This window comes from Podarcis melisellensis (genome assembly GCF_964234715.1).
Source record: "Podarcis melisellensis genome assembly, chromosome: 12".
Lineage (NCBI taxonomy): Eukaryota > Metazoa > Chordata > Lepidosauria > Squamata > Lacertidae > Podarcis > Podarcis melisellensis.
Genome location: NC_138544.1, coordinates 60,976,114 through 61,003,424, shown reverse-complemented (window position 1 = coordinate 61,003,424; position 27,311 = coordinate 60,976,114). Strand labels below are relative to the sequence as shown.

The following is a 27,311-nucleotide window of genomic DNA, read 5'->3' as shown; positions in this document are numbered from 1 at the left end:
GGAAGGTAGATGAGTCAGAAGGGCTTGTGAGAGTTTATTCAAAGATGAAGAAATCCCTTCCAATTTCTTGAAAATAAAGCTTAAAGTCCTGATTACTAGTTGTATTTGATCAGGTACTGATTCAGTTTGCCCTGATGCGTCCTGTTTTAGTGACGGCGAGGGTGTAATTAAGGTGTCAGGGAGGAGGGCTTCCCTATGGCTTCCATCTCCCCCTGAATCAACTGGCTTTTCCAGCTCCCCTTGACCATACAGCGGCCAAAAGCGGTTGTATGTTTCGACGGCAGAAACAATTACTTGCTCTGTTTGGCTGTTATTGTTAGTAGGTGGCGAGGGAGATTCAAGCTTTAACTGCTTTACTCTCGGAGGAGAACAACCTTTCTCAGCAGATCTTGGTCGCTTGCCATGACCCATTTGTCACTGTCTCACTGACTGCGGGGGTTAAAAGTAGAGATAAACAGCGATAAAAGGAGAACTTATCTTTTGTGGACACAACTCTTCTGCTACTCCTCTTCTACTGCTCAGCATAACCCAGTCTTCAAGGCGGCGTTTCTAATCAGCAGCAGGCTTTCTCAGCAGAAGGTTTGAATATCCTTGTTAATACGTATAATGGCCACGACTGGCCAACAGTTGAGATAAAACGGTTAAAACTTCTAACAGAGGTAAAATAATTAAAAGTCTAAAGGAACAGCTATAAAAACGTCTGTAAAAGGCTGTAAAAGGCTATAAAAGGTTTGTAATCCAGGAGGGTTCACGGAGGAGAAGTTGTTACAGCCGCCATCTTGGACCTCCTCCCAATTTTTGACTGTTATGTTGACCCCTAGGTACTTTACCTTTTTCACCAATGATAATTCTGTTTCTCTCTGAAACCGTTCTGACTCTGTATCTGTCATATTTTTCCTTAGCACCTTCGTTTTTTGTTTATTTAGCTTAAATCCTGCGACCTGTCCAAAATCATGTATCAGTTGTAAAACTCTTTTCGTACTAGATTCTGGCTCCTGCAGTGTCAAAACTAAGTCATCTGCAAAAGCTTTAAGTTTATATTGTTTCGCTCCGACCTGAATCCCCTGCACCAACCGGTCACCTCTAATCAAGTTCAAGAGCACCTCCAAAACTGAAATAAATAACAGAGGGGAAATCGGGCAGCCTTGTCGTGTTCCTTTTTCGATTTTAAATTCTTCCGTTACCACATTGTTAACTATCAATTTAGCTTTTTGTTCTGAATATATTGCATCAATCCCATTTTCAAAACCCCACCCCGCTCCCATTTCTTTTAAATTTCCCTTCATGAATTTCCAAGAGATGTTGTCGAAGGCCTTCTCCGCGTCTATAAAAATCAGCACTGCTTTAGTGTTTATGTCTGTTTGCAAAAGTTCCAAGATGTCAATAATGTTCCTTGTGTTTGCAAACATGTGTCTACCTGGGAGAAAGCCGGCCTGGTCTTTATGAATTACTTCATTTAAGACTCTTTTAAGTCTGCCTGCTAAAACATCAGCAAATATTTTGTAATCCACATTTAAGAGGGAGATGGGGCGGTAGTTCTTAAGTTGTGTTTTTTCAGTTTCTGATTTTGGAATCAACGTGATAAAAGCTTCCTTCCACGATTCCGGCGCCTTCTTTCCCTCCAGAATTTCATTGCTGACCTCCATCAAAGGTTGAATCAAATAGTCACTCATTGTCTTATAATACTTGGAGGTCAAGCCGTCTGGCCCTGGAGATTTGCCCAGTTTCATGTTCTGAATGGCATGTTCAATTTCTTGTCGTGTTATTTGGCTATTCAGGAGTAGTCTATTTTCTTGTGTAAATTTTTTAAGACTATTTTTTTTCAAAAATTGTTCAATCTCAACCTCATTTTGCGGCCCTTGAGTGTATAGTTTCTTGAAATATTTCTGGAAGGATTTTCTAATTTCCACGGGGTTCTGAATATTTCTTCCTTCAATTTCCAAATTTGTTACTGTATTCAACTTTTGTCTCTTCTTCAACTGCCAAGCCAGCAGTTTCCCACATTTATTTGCCGATTCAAACGTTTTTTGTTTCATTGATTTAATCTTCCATTCTATTTCCTGATTTATCAGTTTAGAATATTGTGCCTGGTGAAGTTTAATTTCTCTCAGAATCAGCTGTGACTTCGGATTTACTCTTAACTTCTTCTCTAATTCTTTTATTTTCTCCAAGATCTTGTCTTTCTTTTCATTTTGTTTCCTTTTCTTAATAGCATTCTGTTGTATTAAGAACCCTCTCATCACAGCTTTACTTGCGTCCCAAATTGTTCTTTTTTCCACCGTTGTGTTCAAATTTATTTCGAAATAGTCCTTCAAAACTTTTTGGGCCTTTTTAGTGATCTCCTGATCTCTGAATAAGTTGTCATTCATCTTCCATCGAAAGGAACCGGTTGGTAACAATGTCAAATCCATTTTCAAAGCGTTATGGTCGGAGCAGGTCTTTGGGCAGATTTCCACTTTCCTGACCTTAGGTGCCAGACCTCTAGTAATCCATATTTGGTCGATTCTTGTCCGGATTTACGTGGTTTGCCACCGCATGCCCGAAATAAGTCTGCCCGCATCTCCCCTAATGTTTACTGTTGGTGCTGCCATTTCGCAAAGTGGGCAGCAATGATTTTATTGGGTGGCTGAGGAGGAGAAAAACACTGAGACCAAAGGCGTATGAGACCAGGGATGCATTGGATGAAGCAACATAGCAAAACTAATATACATACTATGACAATAGCATATTGAAAAAGATTGCAAAGCCAATTCAGATTTGGCAACCAACCAGTGAGCCACTGGGTAAACGAATCCCAGAGGCCAGGAAGTCCAACGTCCTGTTTGATGTGATGTGTGAGATTTTTCCAAATGAGAAATTTGTTTTTTAATAGCTTTAGAATTGTCCGTAATATTAAAACAGCACGTCATCCACTTGTTCACAGCCATAATGATGAAGCATCAGCAAATAATCAATTGCAGCGCGATTCTGTAAGAGTCCATGTTGGAGTTCACTCTGCTCTTTATTCAAAATGTGAAGGGCTTGTGAGGTAAAGTTCAGAGCTTTTGCTGCAGAGCAAGCTAAAGAATTAATATTCCTGCTATTCCGTACAGCCAGTCCAGGGACTCCTAAGAGAGAGACAGCTAGAGAAATATATTCAGATCTGCTAGGGAGAGAAACAGAATCATCACAATCATTAGTCAATTCTACAGAGCGTTGATATTGAGAGCGGGATAAATGATGCTTCTTGGGTAAAATGATGGACAAACGGCTTAAGCAACAAGGTGTGACATGGCTAATGTTTGCCGGAATATAATTGAATGTTTAGCCTGGGCACGACCAGAACCAGCCTTCAGGCAGTTCTGTATATGTCAGAGCTGCCCGAGGTCCCAGCTCACAAAGGACCAACGCCAGTTCTTGTTATATACAAAAGTCTTTATTGAAGTTCAGTTTCGATTTCAAAGCCGTGGCGCGCAGCTCTACGTCTTGAACTCTAGACCGCTGAAGCTCCGTCTGAATCTCCTCCCCCCCCCGACACCAGTTTAAGACTCTAGCCTTGCTCCACCTCTTCCTTTGCTCTTTCCTCCTCTGGGTCTGTCTGTCCACTGGGGTCTTGCCCTTTCTAGACTCTTCTGACGCTGAGTCCCCTGAGTCTTCCCCCTGCCTCCGGCGGGCTTTAGGACCTGGTTCCCAATCCGGGTTTTCTGCCGTCCCGCGCGCCTGTACATTTGAACTTGGCGCGTGCGCCCAGCCGGCAACCTTTCTCCTGACCGTTACACTGCTCCTGTCACTGCTTCCCCCTTTGGGGGGGCTAGCTGGACCTGACTTCCCCTCCGTTCCCTCACTCTCTGATAGAGGCATGGTCAGCCCGGACTCATCTTCTCTCCCTACTGGAGGAGACGCTGGCCCTGATACATGGGACTCTTCCCCCCCACTACGCTCTGGTGGGGGAACTGGTCCTGATCTCCCGCTGCTGCTTTGGGAGTCCCCGCTGGCCCCTTGCTTCTGGTGCGTCCCCCCTGGGACCCCCCTTGCCCTGGCCATCGGCGCCCCCCTCTGGGAATCTTCTGAATCGCTGGAGAAGCTCATGCAATCTCTCGGGCCACTGTCATACTCCCCTACGCTGCCCTCAGATTCTTCCCCTTCGCTCTCCGTTTCCTCTCTCCCCTGTGCCTCTGCTCCTGAGCCCCTGACAGTATATTTATATATATATGAAATATTTACATAATTAGAGCAATTAAAATTGTTATCCTTTCACACAGTTGGTTTTAGTGCAATTGACCATACGGGCACAAGCGGCATTAGAGGAGGCCATGTATGGGGTTAACAAATCAATTGCCAAAGATGGGCGTCGACGCAGTTGGTTACCCCAGTGATGGTAACCGGAATAACCAAGGGTGCGAAGAGAATCATTTTGGGGTAGGGATGAATAAAACCAGGTATCATTTTGTATATCAAAAGGGTCATGTCAAACAGGGATAAGGCAAGAGCCAAGGATTTCACCTATTGATAGCTGTTGAGTTAGGCAAAAGGAAAAAACATTGAGGGTTTTTGCAAAAGATTCCCAGACATTTATTGGTGTGGAATCACCGCTATTAGGAGTGGAAGCAGAGAGGGGCAAAAACAAAACACTGAAAATGAGCAGTATCATGGAATTTATATTAAGGCAGGAAATGAGACACAGAAGCAAATCTCCATTTCTCACTTTTCTTTTTTTATGACGAAGGTGGGGGTATTATCCTCCAGGGGCTCTGCATTGTTTAACAAAATGACCTGGGCGCTTACAGTTGAAGCAGTTGCCTGTTGGCTTATTGCCAGTTTGGATGGCACCGGCAAGCAAAGACATTGCATGGCTCTGGCTTCCAATTTCTGCACAGGTTTGAATCATATCGTCCAGGTCGTATTTAGGGCGATTAATGATTGACTGCAAAGGCTTCTTACAGTCGGTGTTTGCATTTTCAAAAGCCAATTTTTTCATCAATTCATTTTGGCCTGTAGTGTTATCAACCTGCCTAGTGACTGATTCTTTCAATCTATCTATAAATTGATGGTAGGGCTCCGAATGCTGTTGCTTAATATTAACAAAGGAGCTCAGCGGTTGCCCCGAGACAGGGACTTTCCGAAAGGCGCGTTGCACACAGGTCGCAGTGCGACTGAAATGCAAAGGTGTCAATGTCACCTGGGCTGTTATATTATCATACGGACCAGCGCCATAAAGTTGATTGGCTGTATGCTGTAGATCAGCCAGGGCTACTGCACGATGCTTAAATTCACTTTCAAAAACTACATATTGCGCTGGAGATAAAAGCATGCGCATCAAATCTTTCCAATCTTGGGGTAGCATTGTGTAACCGCTTGCTATCCCCTCCAGCATCCCTATCACATAGGAGGATTTTAGGCCAGAATCAGCAATGGCTCTCCTTAGTTCTCTCATAACAGAGTAAGGAAGTTGTTGAGCAGTTCCTGGGTTTGTATAGGTGATAGGGAAAGCAGATGGCATTTCACCAGCCCATTCAGACTCTTCCTCTAAGGACAGGATCCCTTTCTGCCTAGCTAGAGAAAGTGCGGTGCGCACAGCTCCTGTAGGAGAGCACGCAGGGGCTGGGGCAGGTGAAGGAGGGATGATGTGGGCTGAAACGTAGGGAGGGATTGGCAGGGTTGTGAAGGAGGCAAAAGCTTTGGATAAGGTGGGGGATTGTCTGTAGCGGCTAGAAGGGCAGGGCCGACGGAGGTGCCTGAGTTGCCTGAGGTCCTAATTTAGCGACGGCATCAGCACACTTCTGCCAAGTGAGCAGACAATTCCCCCCCCCATACTCACGAAGTAGCGCGCTAAGACTTTGCCAGTCGAGTGAAATACAGGGGCCTGGCTGCGTAAGGGATCTGGCAATCACGTCGGGGTCCCCAGATGTTGGGTTGAAATAACGACAGACAGGTAGCGAGCGTCATCTGGGAGGCACCTCTCGAGCAAGTCTCGAGGAGTCTCTTTTATTGAATATTACAGCATTGCCACGTATGTGCTTATTGCTGATTGGTTAACACAAGTACAAAGCAAAGGTTGCATATAGGCATTAATCAACAATAGATTAAAGGCTGGGAAAGGGAACACAGAATTGGACAAGCGTGAAAACCTCCTTATTAAACTTTTACTAGTGATTGATATAGCATTCATCCGTAGATGTGGTCAACTATGCATTTAAGAACAGGTCAGGTACGAACTCAATGTGAACTGAACATTCTAGGAATGTTTCAGCTTAGAACGGTTTGCGCAGCATCAAATGCAGAAGCGAAGCTTTCCTTCAGGTGTCATCTGCAAATTTGATTGAGAGAGATAAGTTTCAGAAGGAGACTGGAGTAACACTGGTTAAGAAAATGAAATATTTGGGGGTTAACATGACTGCTAAGAATGTGAATTTATTTAAGGACAACTATGAAAAATGTTGGATTGAAGTGACAAAGGACTTAGAAATATGGTCAAATCTGAAGATATCACTGTTAGGCTGAATTGCTGTGATAAAAATGCGTGTATTGCCAAGGATGCTGTTTTTGTTTCAAACATTGCAAATTGTGGATAAAATGGACTGTTTCAAGAAGTGGCAGAGAGATATCTCCAGATTTGTCTGGCAGGGCAAGAAGCCTCGAATAAAATTTAAGATATTAACTGATGCTAAAGAAAGAGGTGGATTTGCCCTGCCAGACCTTAAACTTTACTATGAATCAGCTGCTTTTTGCTGGCTGAGAGAATGGCTGCTTCTTGAAAACACTGACGTGCTGGACTTAGAAGGTTTCAATAATGTATTTGGTTGGCATGCATATCTGTGGTATGATAAGGTCAAAGCACACAAAGCCTTCAAAAACCATATTGTCAGGAAAGCACTGTTTAATGTCTGGATAAGATATAAGGACTTGTTAGAAAATAAAACCCCAAGATGGTTGTCACCAATGGAAGCGAAGGCTCAGAAAAAGCTCAATATGGAGGCCAAATGGCCGAAATATTGGGAAATTCTGGAACAGGAGGGAGACAGATTAAAACTGCAGAGCTTTGAAAAATTAAAAAATAGAGTGTGAGACTGGCTCCATTACTATCAAATAATGGAGGCATATAATTTGGACAAAAAACTTGGCTTCCAGGTGGAAAAATCAAAATTGGAAACAGAATTGTTAGATCCCAAAGTTAAGAATTTGTCAAGAATGTATAACTTGCTGTTGAAATGGAACACTCAGGATGAAACGGTGAAATCTGCTATGATTAAATGGGCACAAGATGTTGGACATAACATTATGATGACTGACTGGGAACAGTTATGGACCACAGGTATGAAGTTCACGGCATGTAATGCCTTAAGAGAAAATATAATGAAAATGATCTACAGGTGGTACATGACACCAGTCAAGCTCGCAAAAATTTACCATTTGCCCGATAATAAATGTTGGAAATGTAATGAGAATGAAGGTACATTCTTTCACCTTTGGTGGACATGCCCAAGGATTAAGACTTTCTGGGAGATGATTTATAATGAAATGAAAAAGGTATTTAAATATACCTTCCTGAAGAAACCAGAGGCCTTTCTCCTGGGCATGGTCGGCCAATTGGTGCCAAAGAAGGATAGAACTTTCTTTATGTATGCTACAACAGCAGCAAGAATACTTAACGCAAAGCATTGGAAGACACAAGATTTACCGACCCGGGAAGAATGGCAGATGAAGGTGATGGACTACATGGGACTGGTGGAAATGACTGGCAGAATCCGAGACCAGGGAGAAGAGTCAGTGGAAGAAGATTGGAAAAAATTTAAAGACTATTTACAGAAACATTGTAAAATTAATGAATGTTAGAAGGATGCTGGAATTAAGTTATATGGCTTTAGCAGAAATGTTATAAAGAATTAAGTAAAAATAGATTGTTAATGGGTCAAAGGGGAAAAAAGTAAGGTTAGATTGTCTTAAGATAAATTATAGGACAAAAACTGAGAATGATGGAAAGGATTTGCTGAAATAGCTAACTGAACTAGAATACAAAAAAGGGAGGTGTGAGGAGGTCAAGGAAACAAGTAAATGAAAGATAGGATATGGAAATATTGGATGTGTTTTTAATTTTTTCTGTTTTTGTTTCTGTTTTGTTAAGATAAGTAGTGTTTTTTGTTTTCTTTTTATGTATTGTAATGTATTGTTTTGTTTTGTTTAACTTTGTTTTCTTTCTTCTTTCTGTAACTCTGTAACTCTTAATAAATATTACTTAAAAAAAAGAGAAAGAACATTCTGCACTATCACATGCAGCTGGACATGCATGGCCTTTGAAAAGGCAAGGTGATTTAAAGTTGCTTGCAGGGCACCTCAGGTGAATGGTGTGTTTGTTGCACATTCGATGTGGTCGCCAGAGAAAAAGAAATGCCTCTTTGTAGTCTGTGTGCAAGGAGACTCTCGTGGACAGAAATGTGCGTACATGCAAGGCATCTTCAAAACATGATTGCTTAAGACTTTAAAGCAGTGTGGTTCCCCCTCCCCTTTTGGGGCCGCCACCCTCTTGGCTCCATAAACTCATGCCCAGCATTTCTTCATCTACCCCATAAAAAGCAATATTCAGAAGAACGGTTTGCATGACCCACTAAGGAAGATTAAAACACAATAAAATTTGAAACAGTTTTTTTAAAAAAAATATTTTTATTGGTTTTTTACACAAATAAAAGACAATACAAAACAAAACACACACATCAAAAACATACAACAAAAATTTGACTTCCCCATGCCTTCCTTTCACCACATCCTTATTTTATCATATTTTCAAGCAACCCTTCAGTCAATTTTAATCAGGTCTCTTTTAAATTTACTTAAGATTTAGCATTTACAGCTGTAATTCTTTGTTTCTCACCCCTTGACATCTTATCAGTCCACAATTTTACAATAGTTTTTAAGATATATTTTAAATTTTCTCCAGTCCTCTTCCACTGTCTCTTTCCTCTGGTCACGGATTCTGCCGGTCATCTCTGCCAGTCCCATGTATTCAGTCACCTTCGTCTGCCATTCATCCAGAGAGGGTAGTTCTTGCGTCTTCCAATACTTTGCCAACAGGATTCTTGCTGCTGTAGTTGCATACATAAAGAATGTCCTATCTTTCTTTGGTACCAATTGGCCGACCATGCCCAAGAGGAAAGCCTCTGGTTTCTTTGCAAATGTCCACTTAAGGATCTTCTTAATTTCATTATAGATCATTTCCCAGTAGGCCTTAATCTTTGGGCAGGTCCACCAAAGATGGTAAAAGGTGCCTTCAGTCTCATTACACTTCCAACATTTGTTATTGGGCAAATGGTAGATCTTAGCAAGCTTGACTGGGGTCATGTACCACCTATAGATCATTTTCATTATGTTCTCTTTCAAGGCAGTACATGCCGTAAATTTAATTCCGGTGGTCCATAACTGTTCCCAGTCAGCAAACATAATATCATGACCAATATCCTGTGCCCATTTAATCATAGCTGATTTCACCGTTTCATCCTGTGTATTCCATTTCAGCAGCAAATTATACATTTTAGATAGATTCTTAGTATTGGATTCTAGCAATTCTGTTTCTAACTTTGACCTCTCCTTCTGAAAGCCAAGTTTCCTGTCCTGCTTAAATGTCTCATTTATCTGACGATAATGTAACCAATCTCGAACTTTATGCTTTAGCTTCTCAAAACTTTGAAGCTTCAACTTTTCACCATCTTGTTCTAGGATTTCACAGTATTTGGGCCAATTAGAGTCCATGTTAAGTTTTTTCACTGCCTTTGCTTCCATTGGTGACAACCACCTGGGGGTTTTACTTTCCAATAAGTCCTTATATCTATTCCAAACATTATACAGTGCTTTCCTTACAATATGGTTTTTGAAACTTTTATACACCTTTACCTTGTCATACCACAAATATGCATGCCAACCAAAACTATTGTCATATCCTTCCAAGTCCAAAATGTCTGTATCCTCCAGAAGTAGCCATTGCTTCAGCCAGCAAAATGCTGCTGATTCATAATAAAGTCTTAGGTCTGGCAGGGCAAAGCCCCCTCTATCTTTCGCATCAGTTAAAATCTTAAATTTTATCCTGGGCTTTTTGCCCTGCCAGACAAATTTAGATATATCCTTCTGCCACTTCTTGAAGCAGTCCATTTTGTCTAGAATCTGCAACGTCTGGAACAAAAACAGCATTCTCGGCAATACATTCATCTTGATAACAGCAATTCGGCCTAACAAGGAAAGTTTCAGCCTAGACCATATATCTAGATCCTTTTTTACTTCTGACCAACATTTTTCATAGTTATCTTTAAATAAGTTCACATTTTTAGATGTTAAATTTACCCCCAGGTATTTAACCTTTTTTGCTATTTCCAACCCGGTTTCACTTTGAAACCTATCTTTTTCTTCATTTGTTAAATTTTTTTCCAGCACCTTTTTTTTTTGTTTGTTTAGTTTAAATCCTGCTACCTGGCCGAATATCTCAATTAATTCTAAGACTCTTTTGGTACTAGCTTCTGGCTGTTGCAAAGTTAGCACTAAATCATCTGCAAATGCCCTTAATTTGTATTGTTTGGCTCCGACCTGTATTCCTTTAACCAGCTGGTCCTTTCTTATCATATTTAACAAAACCTCCAGGACAGATATAAAAAGTAAAAATTTGAAACAGTTTATTGCACATTTATTTAAAAGTAAACATAAGCAAAAATAAATCCATGTTCTGATCTAATCTTGTAGTAAAAAATATGCAGCAAAGAATATTGTATGAAATATATTTTTAAGCATAAGGATGAAGGAGATTGATTGCATAAAATATTGATATATAACTTCTTTCCAGACATGTCAAATCCTTTCCCTGCCACAGATGCACATTAAGTAATTGATAAGGAAATAGATTATAACCAATAATTTCCTGAGTCCTCCCACCAAGCTACTAATCAATCACATGCAGGCACTGAACGGGTTACCAGGCTTTCTTGGCTTCTTCTCTGGCACCAGCTACAGAAGCAAGTCTAAAACATGGCATGTTCTCTCTCTCCTCCGGCAGGTTAACTCGAAGATTTCTAGGGGCTGGGGAATGCTGGCAACCAGCCAGCCCCATCACCTGCTCCCACTTGGGGGACGCATTGATACTACCTGCCTGAGGGGCCCCACCCAGCAAGACCTGCTCACAGGATCACTACTTCATGACAGTATGCATGTATCGGAATATAATCTTACTACTACTACTAATAATAATAATTTATTATGTGTACCCTGCCCATGGGCTGCTGGTGTTTAAATTATTAGCAGCATTGACAAGTTACTCTCATCTGGTGCTTTCTTAGGAAAGAAGAGCAGCAAGCTTTGCATCAACCTGGCTTTGCGTTTCTCAGGTCCGCCTCTTTACTTGCCTCTACCCTCTCCGTGGTTCCTTTGTTCCATTGATTAAATCATGCATGTCCAAATCATATTTCCATCAATTCATATCTATTTTTATCTATTATTATAATATTGGGGGGGGGGGGAATGTTCCTGAGCCACCTTCTGCAGGTGTAGGCTGAGGATGCAGATCCTGTAGAATACTGGGAACATCTGCTACATGCTGAGAAGCAGAATGGTTAGACTTGCCAGAAGGAGCCCTGCCACCTGAGGAACTGGGCTTGGACGTGAGGGGACGTGAAGACTGAGATCGCGTGTGGGGGCGGTTAGATGCGATGCTGCCTGACTGTGAAGTAGCGGGAAAGGAGGGTGAAGTGCCAGGGCGCTCCTCACTGCTGAGATAAGTGTTGGGTATGCAATCCTGAGCACCAACTATTTGTGAAGAGGACCCAGTGACCATGGGCCTAAACTGCTGATAAAAGGTTTCAGGCCTGAGGGTTGCAGGACATAGCTGGCCTCCCTGGCCCGTCTTGGGCGCCAGGCCCACTTAAATTGGAAGAAAGAGCCTGCTGGTTTCCCTTAGAAGCCATCCCACTACTCAACAGAAATTAAACCTAGTCCCCAACTGAGACAGAGCGTGCTGGTCACGCCTGCCAGGCACTAATTAGGAACCACAAGCCTGAAGTTCCCCTTTAAATAGTTCAGTATTACTGAAGGGCACTACAGCCCAGCCAACTTATTACAGTATAGACGGCTTAAGAACAAAATATGCCTTTAAAATAAGTTTACAATATTAATCAACTTCAATAGTAATGACCAAAACATGATAAATTGTCTAGAAATTGTGCGTATCGTTAAGGGCCAAGTTATGCTAACTCACTAATAAGAACCTTTGAGTAAACTTTACAATATCAGCAATCGTACTAACTAGATCCTGAACCACCAAAATAAACTGCTTTTGTTATAGACTAGCCAACCAAATCAACAGCCCTAAGTAATCGATAAATTAAGTTCAACCACAGAGGTTTTATTAGTTTTTCCAGACACCGGCACTGAAATGCTCTAATAAATCAATTTATGCTGGTATGGATTACCAGTGTGGTTTGCAAAATGCCCGAGATTAATTATGCTGTGACTACTGAGTGCTATGAATTACTGCAATCCCAGCAGTGCAGAATTCTCCTTAATTAACTTGATTTATGAAAATGATTTATTCCTTAACACAAACCTCAGGGCAGGAAATGAGACTTGTAATTAAAAGTGCAACCGCATTAAATGTTCTGAAATTAGAATTAAACTTCAAGCAAAATAAATTGTAAATCTCTTTAGGCTCACTTATTGCAACTGATCTGGATTACCTACAATGTAGCAATTTATATTCAAGTCACTAAGAATAAGCCCCCACTGTAAGAAAGTGAGCACCATGCAGAGAACTGATGCGATTGAAGCACAATGTAACTCGTGGTACAGTAGTTACTCATGTTGGGGGAATACAAGGCAACAGAGAAACAGTGTCCCCAATTGAACAGTTAATACTGCAGGCACAGAATAGCTGATAAAATGAAAAAATGCAGCGAATTACCCCAAGCAGCTAAAGCTACAGACGGAATAATTGGTACCCAATTAAGGGGGGGGGCTATTGTTGCCCAAATGCAACTAGTTAGTAATTAAGAGGCAAAGGCCAGCAGCACTTGAAACTGAGAATGTGTCTCTCCTAAGATGGCCGCTGCTGCTGCGCCATGTGGTCCCCTCAAAATGGCGGCAAGAAGCAGCCGTAACCTAGGCAACAGCACAGCACCGCCTACATGCTAAGTGCACACAGCCCAGTATTTTGATATCCGTATATGGAAACCTCCCCTGGCCAGGCAAAGGCACAATAAACAGGAAATAAAGGAAATAGCTCAAAATAAATGCTACCCGCCTGTTGTATACAGGAATTGACCCCCAGGGCAGCGGTGATGGTGCGCTGTGTTGTTGAAGCCAGACAGGTCGGCCCTAAGGTTCTAAAATAGCAGCGGAAAAATTGAGGTTCCAAACCTTGTCCCTCGGCACGCCCAAGGCTGGAACAGCAGCGGAGCACAGCCCCAGCAGGAACAGATGTGTTATGTACTGAGTGGAATAAGATCCAAAATGGTCCTAGAACATTAGGATTCAGAATGCAGCAGTCTGATTGGTCTGCAGGAGCCACCCAATCCAGCTTCAGGTGGAAGTGAATCCGCAACCTGATTGGCCTACAGGAGAATCCTGGAATTAGCCAATCACGTGTATAAAGCAATGTATATAAAGCAGAGAGCATGGGGGAACTTCCATTCCTCACTACTATGAGCTGAATAATGAACATGAAATCCACACCCCGAGTATATTTCTAGCTGATGTGCAGCTTTTCTGCCCTGCACAAAGATACTGGACAAACTCCCACTGCAGAGCCTGCTACACGCTGCCATAAGCAGCTTCACCCGTAGGGAGGGCTCTCTTTATCTCCCACCAGCAAAGCACCAAAGAGGAAAAGCTGAAAGGAAACACCCCCCAGTGGTTTTGGCTCAAAATCGGCAGACGATGATGCGTGAAGGGGGGAAACCCCAGGAAGAGAAAAAGGCTCAGAGCCTGAAGACAAAAGCAAAAACTGGCTCCTCTTTTGCTCAAGGAAGCTCCGTTAGCCTTCCGCTGTAGCAAGCAGAGACCCGGATCTTCCTATGGCGCAACAGGCTGGTCTCGGCGTTCCTTTTTTGTCATCATGTCAGGCTTCAAAATGCTGCTCTCCTTTAACTTCTGCAAAGTTTCAGCTCCTCCTTCCTTTTCTTCAGGGACAACATCTGTCATCTGCTCCATATTGTCAAAGCTCTCCGTTTTCTCTGTTTGTTCAGTTGGATAGGCTCCTTGTTTCAAGTCCTTATCAGATTCAACAACGTTCTTTACTGCTAAGTCCAGAGTTGTAACACTTGTAGCCAAAACATCAGATTGGCCTTGTAACTTTCCCAAAAGAACAAATACTCTGTCCAATTCAGCCTGGATTTTCCTTCCTCCAGCCATTCCTGTAATGTCACTAAACCCCTCTAGGGGGATTTTAGTTCCTTAAAATTCCTTTCAGCTCAAGTCCAAAAGTCAGATTATTTTGTATCAGCCCTTCCTTATTTTCAACAAATTATTACAAATTAACCAACAAAACAACAAAAACAAGGTTCTCCTTTTCCGTCTTGACAGCCAACTTAACAGCTGTCAAACTTTCCAGTCTTTCATCAACAGGCTCTCTCGTGGGACACTCCCGGGTCCGGGGTGTGTGTGTGTGAAACTTCAGCTCCCAAAATTAATCTTATTATCCTCCAGCAAAGATTCTTGTAATGTCAAAACCGTGAAATTAAATTTTTTTTACTAACAAAAGAAAAGATTCTCTCGACCTTAGCTAGCAGGTCCTTTGCTTTAAATTGTTTACAAAGAGGGGGGGGCTTCCTTTTTAACCCTTCCCCGCTCGTTCCTGATCCGCCAAATTTCTTTAAATTTCCAATTTCCGTATTACTCACGGGTTGATGTTTTAGAGTCTGAATGTTCCAAGGAAAAAGTCAGCGCTCTCCAATAATGGCTTGTGGCTTCACTCCGCAGATGAAGGAGTACTCTCAGCAGCGCGCCACACCCCGTCCCTGTTCCGAAGCCTTTAAAAAGGCTCCTTCACGGATTGGGGGCGCGCAAATGGTGCCTGCCGAGTCACTACGCTCACAGGCTTCTCCACCTGTGATTTTAAGGGTCCCCGCGTCGCCGCAGCGGTAAGACCCAGTCTCTGCAGAACCGATTCCCTCCGGAGCTCGGAGGGAATCCGCCATTAATCGATGGCGCCAACCCGGAAGTCCCCCTGACTATTGTTCCTCTCTTTCTCCATGCACCAGGTCCAATGGACGGGCTGAAGAACCAGAAGTTCTTTTGACGAACTTCGGATTAACTACATCAAGGAACTAGATCACATCATTGCTTGCAAGAGGAAGAACCCTACTTCCTGCTCCTGGCATTTCTACCAGCTCACCAAGCTCCTAGAGTCTGTGCAGCCAGTAGGTAAGAGGAGAAGGAAAGAGAAAGAGCTTGGCCACACAAAGGACAAGATCTTTTGTTAATCTTTTGATCAAACCCCCACAGAATCTGCTGTTGAACTTGCAGGGTGGGGGGGGCTCAAGGAGAGGAGAACAGACACCAGCAAACCTGTAAAAATGAGCTCTGGAAGTAAATCTGCGGAAAGTCACTGTGACCTCACAGTCATTTCCTCCAAGAGGCAACTGTGCAGTCAAAGAGATAGATGCTTGCGGCACCCTAAATGGCCTCAGCCTAGGATACCTGAACGAGCATCTCCACCCCCATCATTCAGCCCGGACACTGAGGTCCCGCTCCGAGGGCCTCCTGGTAGTTCCCTCACTGCGAGAAGTGAGGTTACAGGGAACCAGGCAGAGGGCCTTCTCAGTAGTGGCACCCGCCCTGTGGAAGGCCCTCCCATCAGATGTCAAGTAAATAACAACTTTAAAAGGCATCTGAAGGCAGCCCTGTAAGGGGAAGTTTTTAATGTCTGATATTTTATCGTGTTTTCACTCTTCTCCTGGGAGCTGCTCAGAGGGGCTGGAGAAACCCAGTCAGATGGGTAGGGTATAAATAATAAAATAATAATAATAATAATAATAATAATAATAATAATAATAATAATAATAATAATTATTATTATTATTATTATTATTATTATTATTATTATTATTATTATTATTATTTATTACAGACCGGCCATGCTTGGAAGTTGTATTTAAATGTAAGCAACTGCCCCTTCCATATTGGAAAAACCCACACACTTCATAAAGCTGATTGGTCTACATGTCATTTAGGAGAAGGAAAGTGCAGCCCTTTCTTCTGAACTGCAGGCAGTGGAATGCATTCCTCCTGTCATCACCCTGTTTTTATCAAGGGGCAGAGTTAAGCCAGGCTGAGCCCAGTGTGTCCCTTCTGTAGCGTATGCATACAGAATTAGCATATGCATACAGAGAGCACAGCTCTGTGAGGTGGGACCACCATCTCTTTGTATTTATGTTCACTGGCAAACAGTAGCCACTCACTGAGCTTCCTTTTGCCCTGCCACTGCTAAGGAGGACTCTAGACATAGCCAGGGGTCAGAGCTGAGGAATACATGAAAACACATCAGCACCCAAAACCAAACAGGTTGGAGCAAAGTCAGCAGAAATAGAGACACGCAGCCTGTTCCTGGTTCACTTGGCATTTGGCTCCACTCCCAGCTCCTCATAACATCAGGGCCTTGTGTCATGTTGCTCATGTGATGTCAGGATGTGTGTTGGGTCTCCCTGATCCTCTGGAGAAGCTGGACCAACATGCCTGATCAGTTATGTAGTGGGAATCAGGCAGTAATAAAGGACATTAAACATTGGGCCCAGTGGGCTTGGGGCCATTGCATGACATATACATTCATTTTCATCTGCAGGATTCATGTGAAATGAAGAGGACTATGTGAAGCTACAATCCCAAGACAACTACATGTGCTTCCTTTCTACTGTGCTGGCCATTGATGACATTGAATGTTTTAAGCCTCAGATGCCATCTTAAGTTCTTGTTCCCAGGTGCTCCTTTGTATTCAGATCAGGCCTCAGCAGAATAACGTAGCACTTGGGGAGGAAGATGCAGCCCAGGAGCCCAGCACTGGAGGCCAACATAGAGAAGATCTGCACGGCCACCATGTACTTGCCCTTGGTGCTCAGGTAGGTGGGCACAAAAGACACCCAAACACTGCAGAAGACCAGCATGCTGAAGGTGATCAGCTTGGCTTCGTTGAAGGAGCCAGGCAGCTTCCTGGCTAGGAACGCCACCGTGAAGCAGATGGCAGCCAGGAAGCCCAGGTAGCCGAGGGCAACGTAAAACATGGCCACAGAGCCTTCGTTGCATTGCAAGATGATCTTTTCCGCCTGGGAGTGCATGTCGGGCTCTGGGAATGGGGGAGAAGAGCCCAGCCAGATGGTGCAGATGAGAACTTGCACACCGGAGCAGGAGATGACAATGGAGTTGGCCAGACTCTTCCCTAGCCATCTCCTCACCCTGTTCCCTGGCCTTGTGGCCAGGAAGGCCAGCACCACCGTGATGGTCTTGGCCAAGAGAGAAGAAACAGCAATGGAGAAGATGATGCTGAAGGCCGTTTGTCGGAGAAGGCAGGTCGCTATTCTTGGTTGCCCAATGAAGAGGAAGGAGGACAAACAGGAAAGCAGAAGGGAGACTAGCAGGATGTAGGAGAGGTCCCGGTTGTTGGCTTTGACTATTGGGGTTTCTTTGTATTTAATGAAGATTCCTAACACAATGCCTGCTGTAGAAGATAAGAAGAGGACAATGGAAGCTAAGGTGATCCCCAGATGTTCTTCATAAGCCAGGAAGGTCACAATCTTGGGGACACATTGATCTCTGTCCTTGTTTGGATGCTGATCTTCTGGGCATTTGGTGCAACGTTCTGCATCTGAGGAAGAGAATACTAGAATCACAGAACTGTAGAGTTGGAAAGGAATCCTCTCATGCAAGGATATGCAGTTGTTCCATATGGGCATCAAGAGTGGCTTTTTGAAAGTCTATGCTGATGTGGCATAGGTCAGGAGATAAGAATGTGGAAATAGGTAAAGAGAGGGGGAAATAGTCTGTTGGTTTTAGAAAAATGTTTGCCCTTTTTATTCTGTCTTTCCTCCAGGGAGATAGAGGGGGTGCACAATCTTTTTCTCATTTTAATCACCAAAGCAACATTGTGATCTCGGATTAACTGAGAGGCAATGGCCTCCACATTGGTTTACTGCATTATATGGTTCCTGCATAATCCTGAAGACACATTTGTTTAACTTATCCTTGTTAATGCAAACAGTTTTCTATTGCTTCCATGCAATTCTCATACTAGTGAGATCAGAATAGTCCATCTATTGCATTGTAATCATTTTCATATACCGTATCATTTATTTTGTATTACGCTTTTACTGTGTTAAAAATCTGCCACTTCTCATCATTTGTTAGTTCCACTTAATCACTTTCGAATTTAGAAAATTTCCTTTTTAGTGCTGTTTTAGTTCCTTTATCATTGAAAGCTCAGTATAAAATAGCAAAAAGCAATGATTCCCGCTTTGAACCCCAGTGATTGCTGGAATGAAGGTGATTAAGAAGAGAATAGAAAGGATGTGCATTCAGCAATGTATTCAGAATTCCCACAAAAAATGCACCTGAATGAATCTCCGCCCTGAATTTATTCTCCCAAGGAGCCTTTCCCTTGAAGCAACCAACCTGCCTGAGTGGAGAACGCCCCTTCTGCACATGGAACGCAAGCATAGCAGCAAACAGGCTTTCCTTCTTGAACCACCTTGGCATATCCAGGTCGACATCTTTCAGTACACCTGGAATGAGGTGCAGCCTAACCATAGAGAGAAGAAGATGTATTGAGGGGAAAGTGTCCGGAGTATTTGTGCTGATAAAATTCCCTCATAGAATTTGGAAATGACCCACCAAACAGGGTCTCTCATCCCACTCACCCCATCCACTCTGGCGGAGAATCATTTTTGATACAGAACAGCATGGCAGGGAGACCACTTGGGTGTGTTTGCTTGCTTGTTTTAACATTTATATCACAGTTTTATATACAAAGGTCTGCTCAAGGTAGAGGACAAAATATACATAAAGCAAATAGCAATCCTAGAATCACAGCATTAAGAAAAGAGCAGCTACAGAACAAACTGGTGAAGATTACTAATTGAAAATACTGGCACCTGAATACAGTAATGAAAGACTGACTCTTGGATCATTATTAAAATAAATTTTGAGTCCTGGGAAAGAAGGGAAGAAATGAACCTCTTGTGGGAAGCTCCTACATAACAGAGAAGCTCCCCCTCTGGCAATCATCATCATCATCACTGCTATCATCGTCCTCTGACCTTTCCTCCAATGATCGCAAGGTGGTTTCTACAGCTTTCTCCCATCTAATTTAATATCTGAACAGCCCTGCAGGGGTTGCAAGGCAGAGGGTGTTCATGGCAAGAGAGCTGGCCCAGGCTGCTGAGGACCCTTCTGAGGTTGGGTCCAGTGGCCCATGATTTTCCCATGGCCTGCAGTGAACCCACACTTTCCAGGGGTTCAAAACATGAGGAGTCATGTTCAGGCACCATTGGCTGACCACAAAATGACATTTTACAGCAGTTGCTCAAGGGAGAACCTAAGCAGGCTCTCCTACCCTCTTCGTCTGTTACACCCCCTACCTTGTTAAATTTATTAGGCCACTCAATAGCTTCTGGATTAATGGTGAACTTTATTACACTCGATTCCTCTCTCCTGATGCCCCCAATGTTCACCATCACACGAGACTCATTGGGAAACATCACCAAATTCTTTATATCAAAGTCAGAAGGCAGCTCCCAATTCTCATCCAAACAAAGTCTGCCCCTGGAAGTATTGAAACACTGGATTTCATTTAAGAAAGGATGAAGCTGGAACGACAGGGAAGGCAGTATGAAGAAACCATGTTGAATATCTTAGTTCTACTCACTTATGAACTGGGGCTAGACTCATCTAGACTAGAAGCCCTATTCAGGCATTTTATTTGATTGATTAAAGCAGGAGTTTTCAACCAGTGCGCCATGGCACCCTGGGGTGTCAGGGGATGATAGTCAGGGGTGCCGTGGGCAACACTGGCCTCCATCCCTCTTTCCTTCCCTCCCTCCTTTGATGCGCCTCTTGCATCTCTGCCTCCCAAAGGCTTGCACAGCTGCTTGTTGCAGCGGCTACAAGCTTGTCTACAAGCTCCCCAGACGAATGGTGCCTCTGGGGCTGGCCAGGGGGTGCTGGGTGCCAGGAGCTGAGGTGCCTTGGAGTAAGCAAGCAGGTGGGCGAGGGAGCCCAGCCAGCCAGTCCACCAGCCCTTGCTTTGTGGAAGGGACAAATAAGTGGGAGGCCAGGCAGGCAGGCACCACACTGGCCTTTCTTGTGCTTGTGGGACCACTAAGGCTGGGGGCATCTTCTTTCCAGGCCCCCATGGGGCCGCATGAGGAGTCATCTTTCTTTGAGGTGGGGGTGGCTGAGGAATCAGGGACGGCTGTGGGGGCTGCCTGTGGGACTCCCAAGGAGAAGGGACAGAAGAGGAGAGGAGGCTGAGGGAACACTCCACAAGGGAGGGTATTTGAAAAGGGGCGAGGGGCTTCCCAATCTGCAGGCAAAGGTTGAAATAACTGGGCTTCTGAGGTCTGGAGCTTGTTTCCCCACTGGGGAGCCACAGAAAGAGGAGCTGTGGACTCAAAAAAGGCTGGATTAAAGTATTTATATAATTATAAAATAACAAGGAGCCTTGAAGAATGAGATTAATACAAATGACAATACTATTTTAAAACTCACAAAGAATGTAGACATCCAAAATGTCTAACAGGCACAATCCTAAAAAACAGTGCTTGGGAATAAGTGCATTGGAACGAGCTGAGAGAGCAGCATTTCCACAGGAGTCCCTTTTATCTTGAGTGAAGATTATTCCACAGTGCGAGGGTAACTGCAGAGAAGGCCTGCACAGACCCTGCCATTGTCATCTGTGTTGTGCTTCCTTCGCAAGAGGTTCAGAGGGTGGCAACATGAGAGCGGCACTTTTCTGTGGAAGGGAGGCTTGCCTTCATGACATATTTTTAAGTGCTGACAAAAGCATCCAGACTGTTGGTGGATTAAACAATCCATGGCCTTTTAAATGAGTTTGTGAAAGGAGGGTTATTGGTTCACTTTTCTTAGTTTATTGTTACAGGGTTTTTTCTCATTTGATATTTTTATGCTATGATCTGCCCTGTGATCTTTGGACAAAGGACAGTTAACAACAACAATAACAGCAGCAGCAGCAACAACAGCAACAACTAGAAGGGTGCCACAAGGCATGCACTACTCTCAGTCCCTGCAGAGCAGTAGTGAGATTCCAAGGCGTTTCCAGGTGCTCCCCCAGGGTCAGGGTTCCTTTGAGAACCAAGAGAAGTAGAGACTGCCATAGCTTTAACTTGAGATGGAGGGAGTCCAGATCTTACAGCATGGTCATCTCACTGGCAAAGAGCCCCACACAGTGGCCTTGCATTGCAGAGAGAGCCCTCCTGAACCCGCCACTGGCCTTTGCAGAAACTTCTCCCCTTTCTCCCACTTCCACAACCCCTAGAATTCCAAAGCACAGATTTCTTTTGTGGCATCAGACTCAGTTTACCCTGATAGCCTCCCCTGCTGAGCCCTGTGGCCAGAGCAACTCTTTTTATTTCTCTCAGTGTCTACATTACCTTCCTTTTGTCTGGTTAGTGACTTGGGCAGGAGTAGCATGGGGTGGGCACAGGGAAAGTGGGGACCTTCAGTTCTTGCAACTGCCTCAGTCCGGCCAGACCTTCACAGAAGTGTTACTGGGCCAATGAGGGCAGAGCTGCTTCTGTTTCACTTTGAAGAAAGAGTTAAGTTTACTGGATTCTGGTGATTTGATGTTTTATTGCTGACTTACTGATCCGAGCCTTGACACAAAATTAGTATATAAAACCATGGAATAGAGACTCTCCAAGTGTCCCTATTTTCTCAGGGACATCCCTGATTTAGAGAAGCCATCCCGGTTTCTGATTTGATCCCCGAATGTCCCACTTTTCCTTAGGCTGTCCCTATTTTTGTGGGTGAAATGTTAGGAGGGTATGGAGTTATCCAACCCCTGAGCCATCTGAAGACAATCCTGTATAGGAAAGTGTTTTTGTTTTTTAATGTTTAATGTTTTATTCTGTTTTTATATGTGAAGCTGCCCAGAGTGGTTGGGGCAACCCAGTAAGAGGTGTGGGATATAAATAGTAAAATTATTATTATGGAATGGGACGGCCCTATTTTCATCGGAGAAAGGTTGGAGGGTATGATATGTACATGTTTTTATATGCACTGGAATCCCAAAAGAGGGGTGTTGTTTTTTGCCTGACCTCTAAATTGTATTGTAGTTAGGACGGTGGATTGCAATTTGCAAAACGGGGAAGAAAATACCTGCCATGGTTGTAGCCTTTGATGTTCCCCCTTCTTTCCTTCCCCCACCATCAGCAGCCGCTTTGATCTAGATGAAAATGCAGCCTTGACCACAGCCTGAGCCACAGCCTGAGCAGTGATGTAAGTGCTGTAGCAGTCTTGAGACAGGGCTCTCTCCAGCTCCTCTTGCGGCAGAGCCTCCAGGTCCTCCTCCTCTCTGCATCTTGTCTGGCCTTTCACAGACAACGCATGCTTTGAATATGAACAATGAAACATTTTCCCCAGAAAATGCTGAAGAAGATTGGAAAGTACTGCATAGTAATCACGTTTTGTGCTCTTTATTCTGGTCTTCATTACGAAGGAGAGAGACCCATGAATGTACTGGAAGTACATAGGGGGAATAGACAAGCTAACACTGATTTCCTGAAAAGATGTTGTGATCCAGACTTTCGCCCCTATTTCCTTTTCATACATTCTGTGTATCGACACAATTTTGAAGATTCCCACTGTGTCAGTTACATAGCAAACAAATACACTGACTTGTCTCCAGATGAAAAAAGGTTCACCTGGGCTGATCCTAAGTGCTAGATCATTTTCTTTTATTATTTTTGATAAGGCAATGCAAATCCCTCTGCTGATCAGCAGAGGTCTCAAGGCACTCACAAACATTTCTCCACTGTTATTGTCCGGAGCCAAGAGGCCAATCCATGTCCATCCAAAATGCAGGAGCAACTCAACAATTCCTTGGTGCTGAGTTTTCTCTTTTGGGAGCATCCGGTAGACAAAAGGGAACTGAGTTTTATCTTCAAGACCCTGGGCAGTGAAGCCATAACTGATCTAGTGAGGAAATAAAAAGATTACTGTATGCATTTCAAATTCTCTGGCCTTCCATGCCCTACCCCTTCATACCTGTGGGATTTTGTAGATGCTTGACATGGCGGAAATCTCTTTTGAGATGGCAGAATTTCCCCTTTCAAGAACAACTAGCAGGTCATTTGGATCGCCACAGTGATAATTGGGAATATTGCTTCCCCTGCCTGCAAGCAGCTCTAGCATGGCATCTGAAGTCATCCTTGGGTCTGCGTAGTTCTCATAGAGGCTGTAGCCCAGAGTGATGTTGGGTAAGAGCCTGAGATTCTGGTTGATCTCCTGGATGGTGAACAAGAAGGACGATATGCGCCAGTAGAACCAAGGTGACTCTCTACAATAAAGGAATAAAGAAGTATAAAGCTACAATTCACAGCTGAATGAAAACAAACATTATCTGACCAACAGAGATTAGTATTTATTTAATTATCTTATTGCATTTATATCCAATATTTTTTCCTGTCCATTATACAATAAAGATTGGGCAATTCATGCTCCATTACAGGAGAACAGACGCAAAGAGTCTCCATGTAATAAAACTGATTAAAAAATGAAGTTTGTGAAATACTGTGAAGCCGCAAAGGTTGCTTTTGCTTCAGTGGTCTTGGCTGCTTCCCGGAGGAGCTGTGTAAATTCCTCAGTTGTTCTTCAGAAGGAAAAATGGGGGTCAAGGAGGAGGAGGGTTTTGCCAAAAATGACCACAATGTTAGAAAACAGTTGGTTAGGAACAATTTGTGTCCTACAGAGGAAGCAGAAAACGCCTCTTTAATTACAGATGAAGCCTGTGGTGTTGAAAATGTGTGTGTGGGAAAAAAATGAATATTTCTTGTTCACATTTTAGAGATCTGACTCCACTAACAATTAAGTCATATTACCTGCATTATTTCATTTGTTTAATTCAAAGCATTTTTTTCCTGCTTTTCAGCATGAAATGTCACACAGAGGGTTTTAAAATGTTTTAAACCGTTACATTCCTAAAAGACAACTCTGATTAAATAGTTTATAAATTGTCCAAATAGAATAATAATAAATAAAATCATTGAAGCTTGGTGACTGTCTGAGTTTTGTGCCACCTGGCAGGTGGGATAATTCAGTGCATTCTTTTGATTCCAGACCAGATTCATTTACATTATTGTTTTACCGCCTTCAAAACGCAACACAGCAGCATGAGTAGAGTATTTTACTAGGGAAGACCCAGGGAACAAGGAAATAGGAGAGGTTTGGAGGAGACTCTTTTCCCAGCTTCCAAATCCCATGAAGCCCAGCCAGTAGGGCCAATGGTCAGGGATGATGGGGGTTCTAGTCCAGTGACATCAGTAGGGCCCCCAGCCCCCCCAACTCTGAAATAAGGGCTATTTCCTTGATAAATAGGAACCACGGCAGAAGTACTGGTAAGCGTGACATCCCTCTGTACAAGGATGACATACTTCTCATTGCTGGTGAAGGGTGTCTTGGAAAAGACATATGCATCTTGATTAACAAAATGTTTTGAAGATACAATGCCACTAATGAGAAAGTCACCAGCCCGGTAATAGCTGCAAGCATCAGTTGGATCCCTGACCAGATTCAAGGGGCATTTTGCCCTCCAGTTCCTGCAGACTACATGGTGCATCATTAGCAGCAGAAGAAGCAACAGAAGCAGCGGGGATTTCATTCTGGCTCTGCATCTTACACATATATTCCTCTTTCCCCAGCCTTTCGCTTGCACTAAATCATGGCTCAGCCTGTCTCCGCCACAGGAAATATCCTCTTCAGCAACGTTTTCTTTCACTGTCACGGTGTCATTAATATCATGTTGTTGTTGTTTCTGATGCTTATGCAATCTCCAGAAATATCTCTGGAGCTTTTAAAAGAAGAAATCACTATGATTTTGATAATTACAAGTGGAAGAAGTTTCACCACGATAACTTTCTGGAGTTTTGAATGGCTGAAGAGGCAGGTGCAGAGCTGGAGAAAAACATGTTTCTCATATATTTGGCATACCTCAATGTGTGTGTGTGTGTGTGTGTGTGTGTGTGTGTGTGTGTGTTATGGGGGGGGGGGAGTTTGGCCTGAACTTTTCTCACACAGACCTAATGAGAGCCCTGCAGCAGGATCAGACCAAAGACCCAACTAGTCTAGCAGCCTGTACCTCATAGCAGCAAATCAGACAGTTAGGGCAGGAGGGTCCCAGTGGGGCTGATCAGGCTTTTTCAAGAGACTGGGAGGGCTTAAATCTTTAACATGCTGCTAGCCATGAGGCCCATGCTCTGCCTCCACAGGGGGAAATGCTGCTGCGCTTTGGTCCAGCCAGGGCTTTCAGCTGAGGCATTTGGTTGGTCCTGTGAGACCAGGATGTGGGTTAATGATGAGTCATTGGTCTAATCCAACAGCCAGGCTCTTCCTATATTCTCACTGTTTTATTTCATAATTGCATTATGTTTTGGTGCCATGGACACCTTTCAGGGGATAGAAATGTCAATACCAAAAATAATACAGAATCATCATCATCATGTGTGTTTCTTATACCCTACCCAACCACGCTGGGTGGCTTCCAGCAAAAATACAGGGGAACAACAACAACAACAACAACAACAACAACAACAACAACAACAACATGAAATGGGTCAGTGCATCTGGCTGTTAACCAGAAATTTGTTACTTCAACCCTACCCAGGGATGGTTGTGGGAAGGTTTCCTGCATTGTAGGGAGTAAGACTAGATGCCCCTTGGTGTCCCATCCAGCTTTACAATACTATGACTGTGTTCAAACATTAAAAGCTTCCCAGGATACGGCTGCCTTCAGATGAAAAATTATATAGTTCCACAAACTTTCTGCCTGGTTCCCGGTAATCTGACTGGGAGGGAAGCACCAGAAGGCTCTCAGAGCTGGGCCTCAGTGTCTGGGCTGACCAAGGGGTGGGGACACTCCTTCAGGTACACAGGGCCGAAGCTGTGAGGGACTTTAAATATCAACGCCAACACTTTGAATTGTCCTGGGAAATGTACTGGGAGTCATTGTAGATCTTTTAGCCCAAATGTGAGAAAACCAGAACATGTAATACTCTGACGAGGCAGTGGCCAGAAAGGTAGGGTTTCAGCTGGCATACCAGATGGAGTTGGTAGACAGTCACCCTGGACGCAGAGTTGACCTGCACCTCCATGGACAGCTGTGAATCCAAAGTGACCCCCACACTGTGTGCCTAGTCTTTTAGGGGCACAGTTTCCCCCACCTGCTCATCCCCTGTCTCCCAGAAACAGTACTTCTGTCTTGTTGGGATTCAGTTTCAATCCATTAACCATCCCCCACCCTCCAACCGCTTCCAGACATTCACACAGGACCTTCACTGCCATTACTGGTTCCAATTTAAACAAGAAGTAGAGCTGAGTATCATCTGCATATTGATGAACACTCAGCCCCAACCCGCTGCTGAGGTCTTCCAGTGGTTTCCTATAGATATTATGAAATCTTGGCCCCTTCTTCGGGTGACTCCTACATTTCTGTGTTGAAGAAGGAACAAATTTCTGCCATTTTTAGCCGGGGGGGGGGTGTCAAGGGAGGGACCACCCTTTCCTTTATGGAGCACAATGTGACTGTGCAGCTATGCAGCTTAGACTGTTAGAATTTGGGGGTTTGGGTCATCCCAGACTCTTTTCATGGAGAACTTACTGGGGGCTTCTGGGGATGGTTTTATCCTCTTTTGGATGAAAGGATCTTCTTTTTGCTTCCATGGAGGGAGGTGTTTTGGGAGAATTTATAGGCTGTATCCCTTGAAATATGCCCGCTTTCTTCCTTTCTAGGCTTCTACTTTCACTCCATTTGCAGTCTGTTCCTTACAGGGTAGGAACCAAGCTAAGGACTGCAAATTCATTATTCTCCTATACATCCCAGCCTTGTGTTCTATATCCCTCTAAAGGAAAGCAGTGACATGGTGGCTTCAAAGCAACTTAAAGTTTATTTCCACCACTATCTGAAAGGCTTCTTCAACAGAGGCCAACCCTCTGGGGTAGGTTGCAGGGGGGAATATTGTTCTGCGGCTGTCCCTTCCCCTTCAGTGTGTTCTGGAGAACACTTCTTGTCTTTTTCCAGGATGACAAGGAACCATTAGTGAGTACTCTTTGGGTTTGGGCAGTCAACCAGCTATGAATCCACCTAAAAGTTA

At 43.6% G+C, this 27,311-nt stretch overlaps 2 protein-coding genes and 1 long non-coding RNA gene across 3 annotated transcripts in view; 2 read left to right on the top strand and 1 right to left on the bottom strand.

Annotated features, from left to right (window-relative positions):
* LOC309380861 (androgen receptor-like) overlaps positions 1–11,328 on the top strand; it is a gene marked incomplete at its 5' end in the record, with an annotated part of 118,001 nt that extends 106,673 nt beyond the window's left edge. Inside the window, one exon of the mRNA XM_081930955.1 lies at positions 11,009–11,328. Coding sequence (XP_081787081.1) covers positions 11,009–11,013 — 5 coding nt within the window. The 3' untranslated portion in view covers positions 11,014–11,328. The remainder of the gene's footprint in view (positions 1–11,008) is intronic.
* A 3,874-nt stretch (positions 11,329–15,202) lies between these two features.
* LOC309353471 lies at positions 15,203–16,889 on the top strand. Its single transcript, XR_014161886.1, has 2 exons — positions 15,203–15,359; positions 16,781–16,889. It is a non-coding gene; the product is annotated as an uncharacterized lncRNA (long non-coding RNA).
* The window catches only part of LOC309381128 (vomeronasal type-2 receptor 26-like), a 65,296-nt gene continuing 54,121 nt past the window's right edge, over positions 16,137–27,311 (bottom strand). Inside the window, exons 4-8 of the mRNA XM_081931660.1 lie at positions 23,212–23,503; positions 22,324–23,139; positions 19,566–19,793; positions 18,601–18,727; positions 16,137–17,797 (exon numbers count right to left, since the gene is read on the bottom strand). Of these exons, the coding sequence (XP_081787786.1) occupies positions 16,899–17,797; positions 18,601–18,727; positions 19,566–19,793; positions 22,324–23,139; positions 23,212–23,503 (2,362 nt within the window). The 3' untranslated portion in view covers positions 16,137–16,898. The remainder of the gene's footprint in view (positions 17,798–18,600; positions 18,728–19,565; positions 19,794–22,323; positions 23,140–23,211; positions 23,504–27,311) is intronic.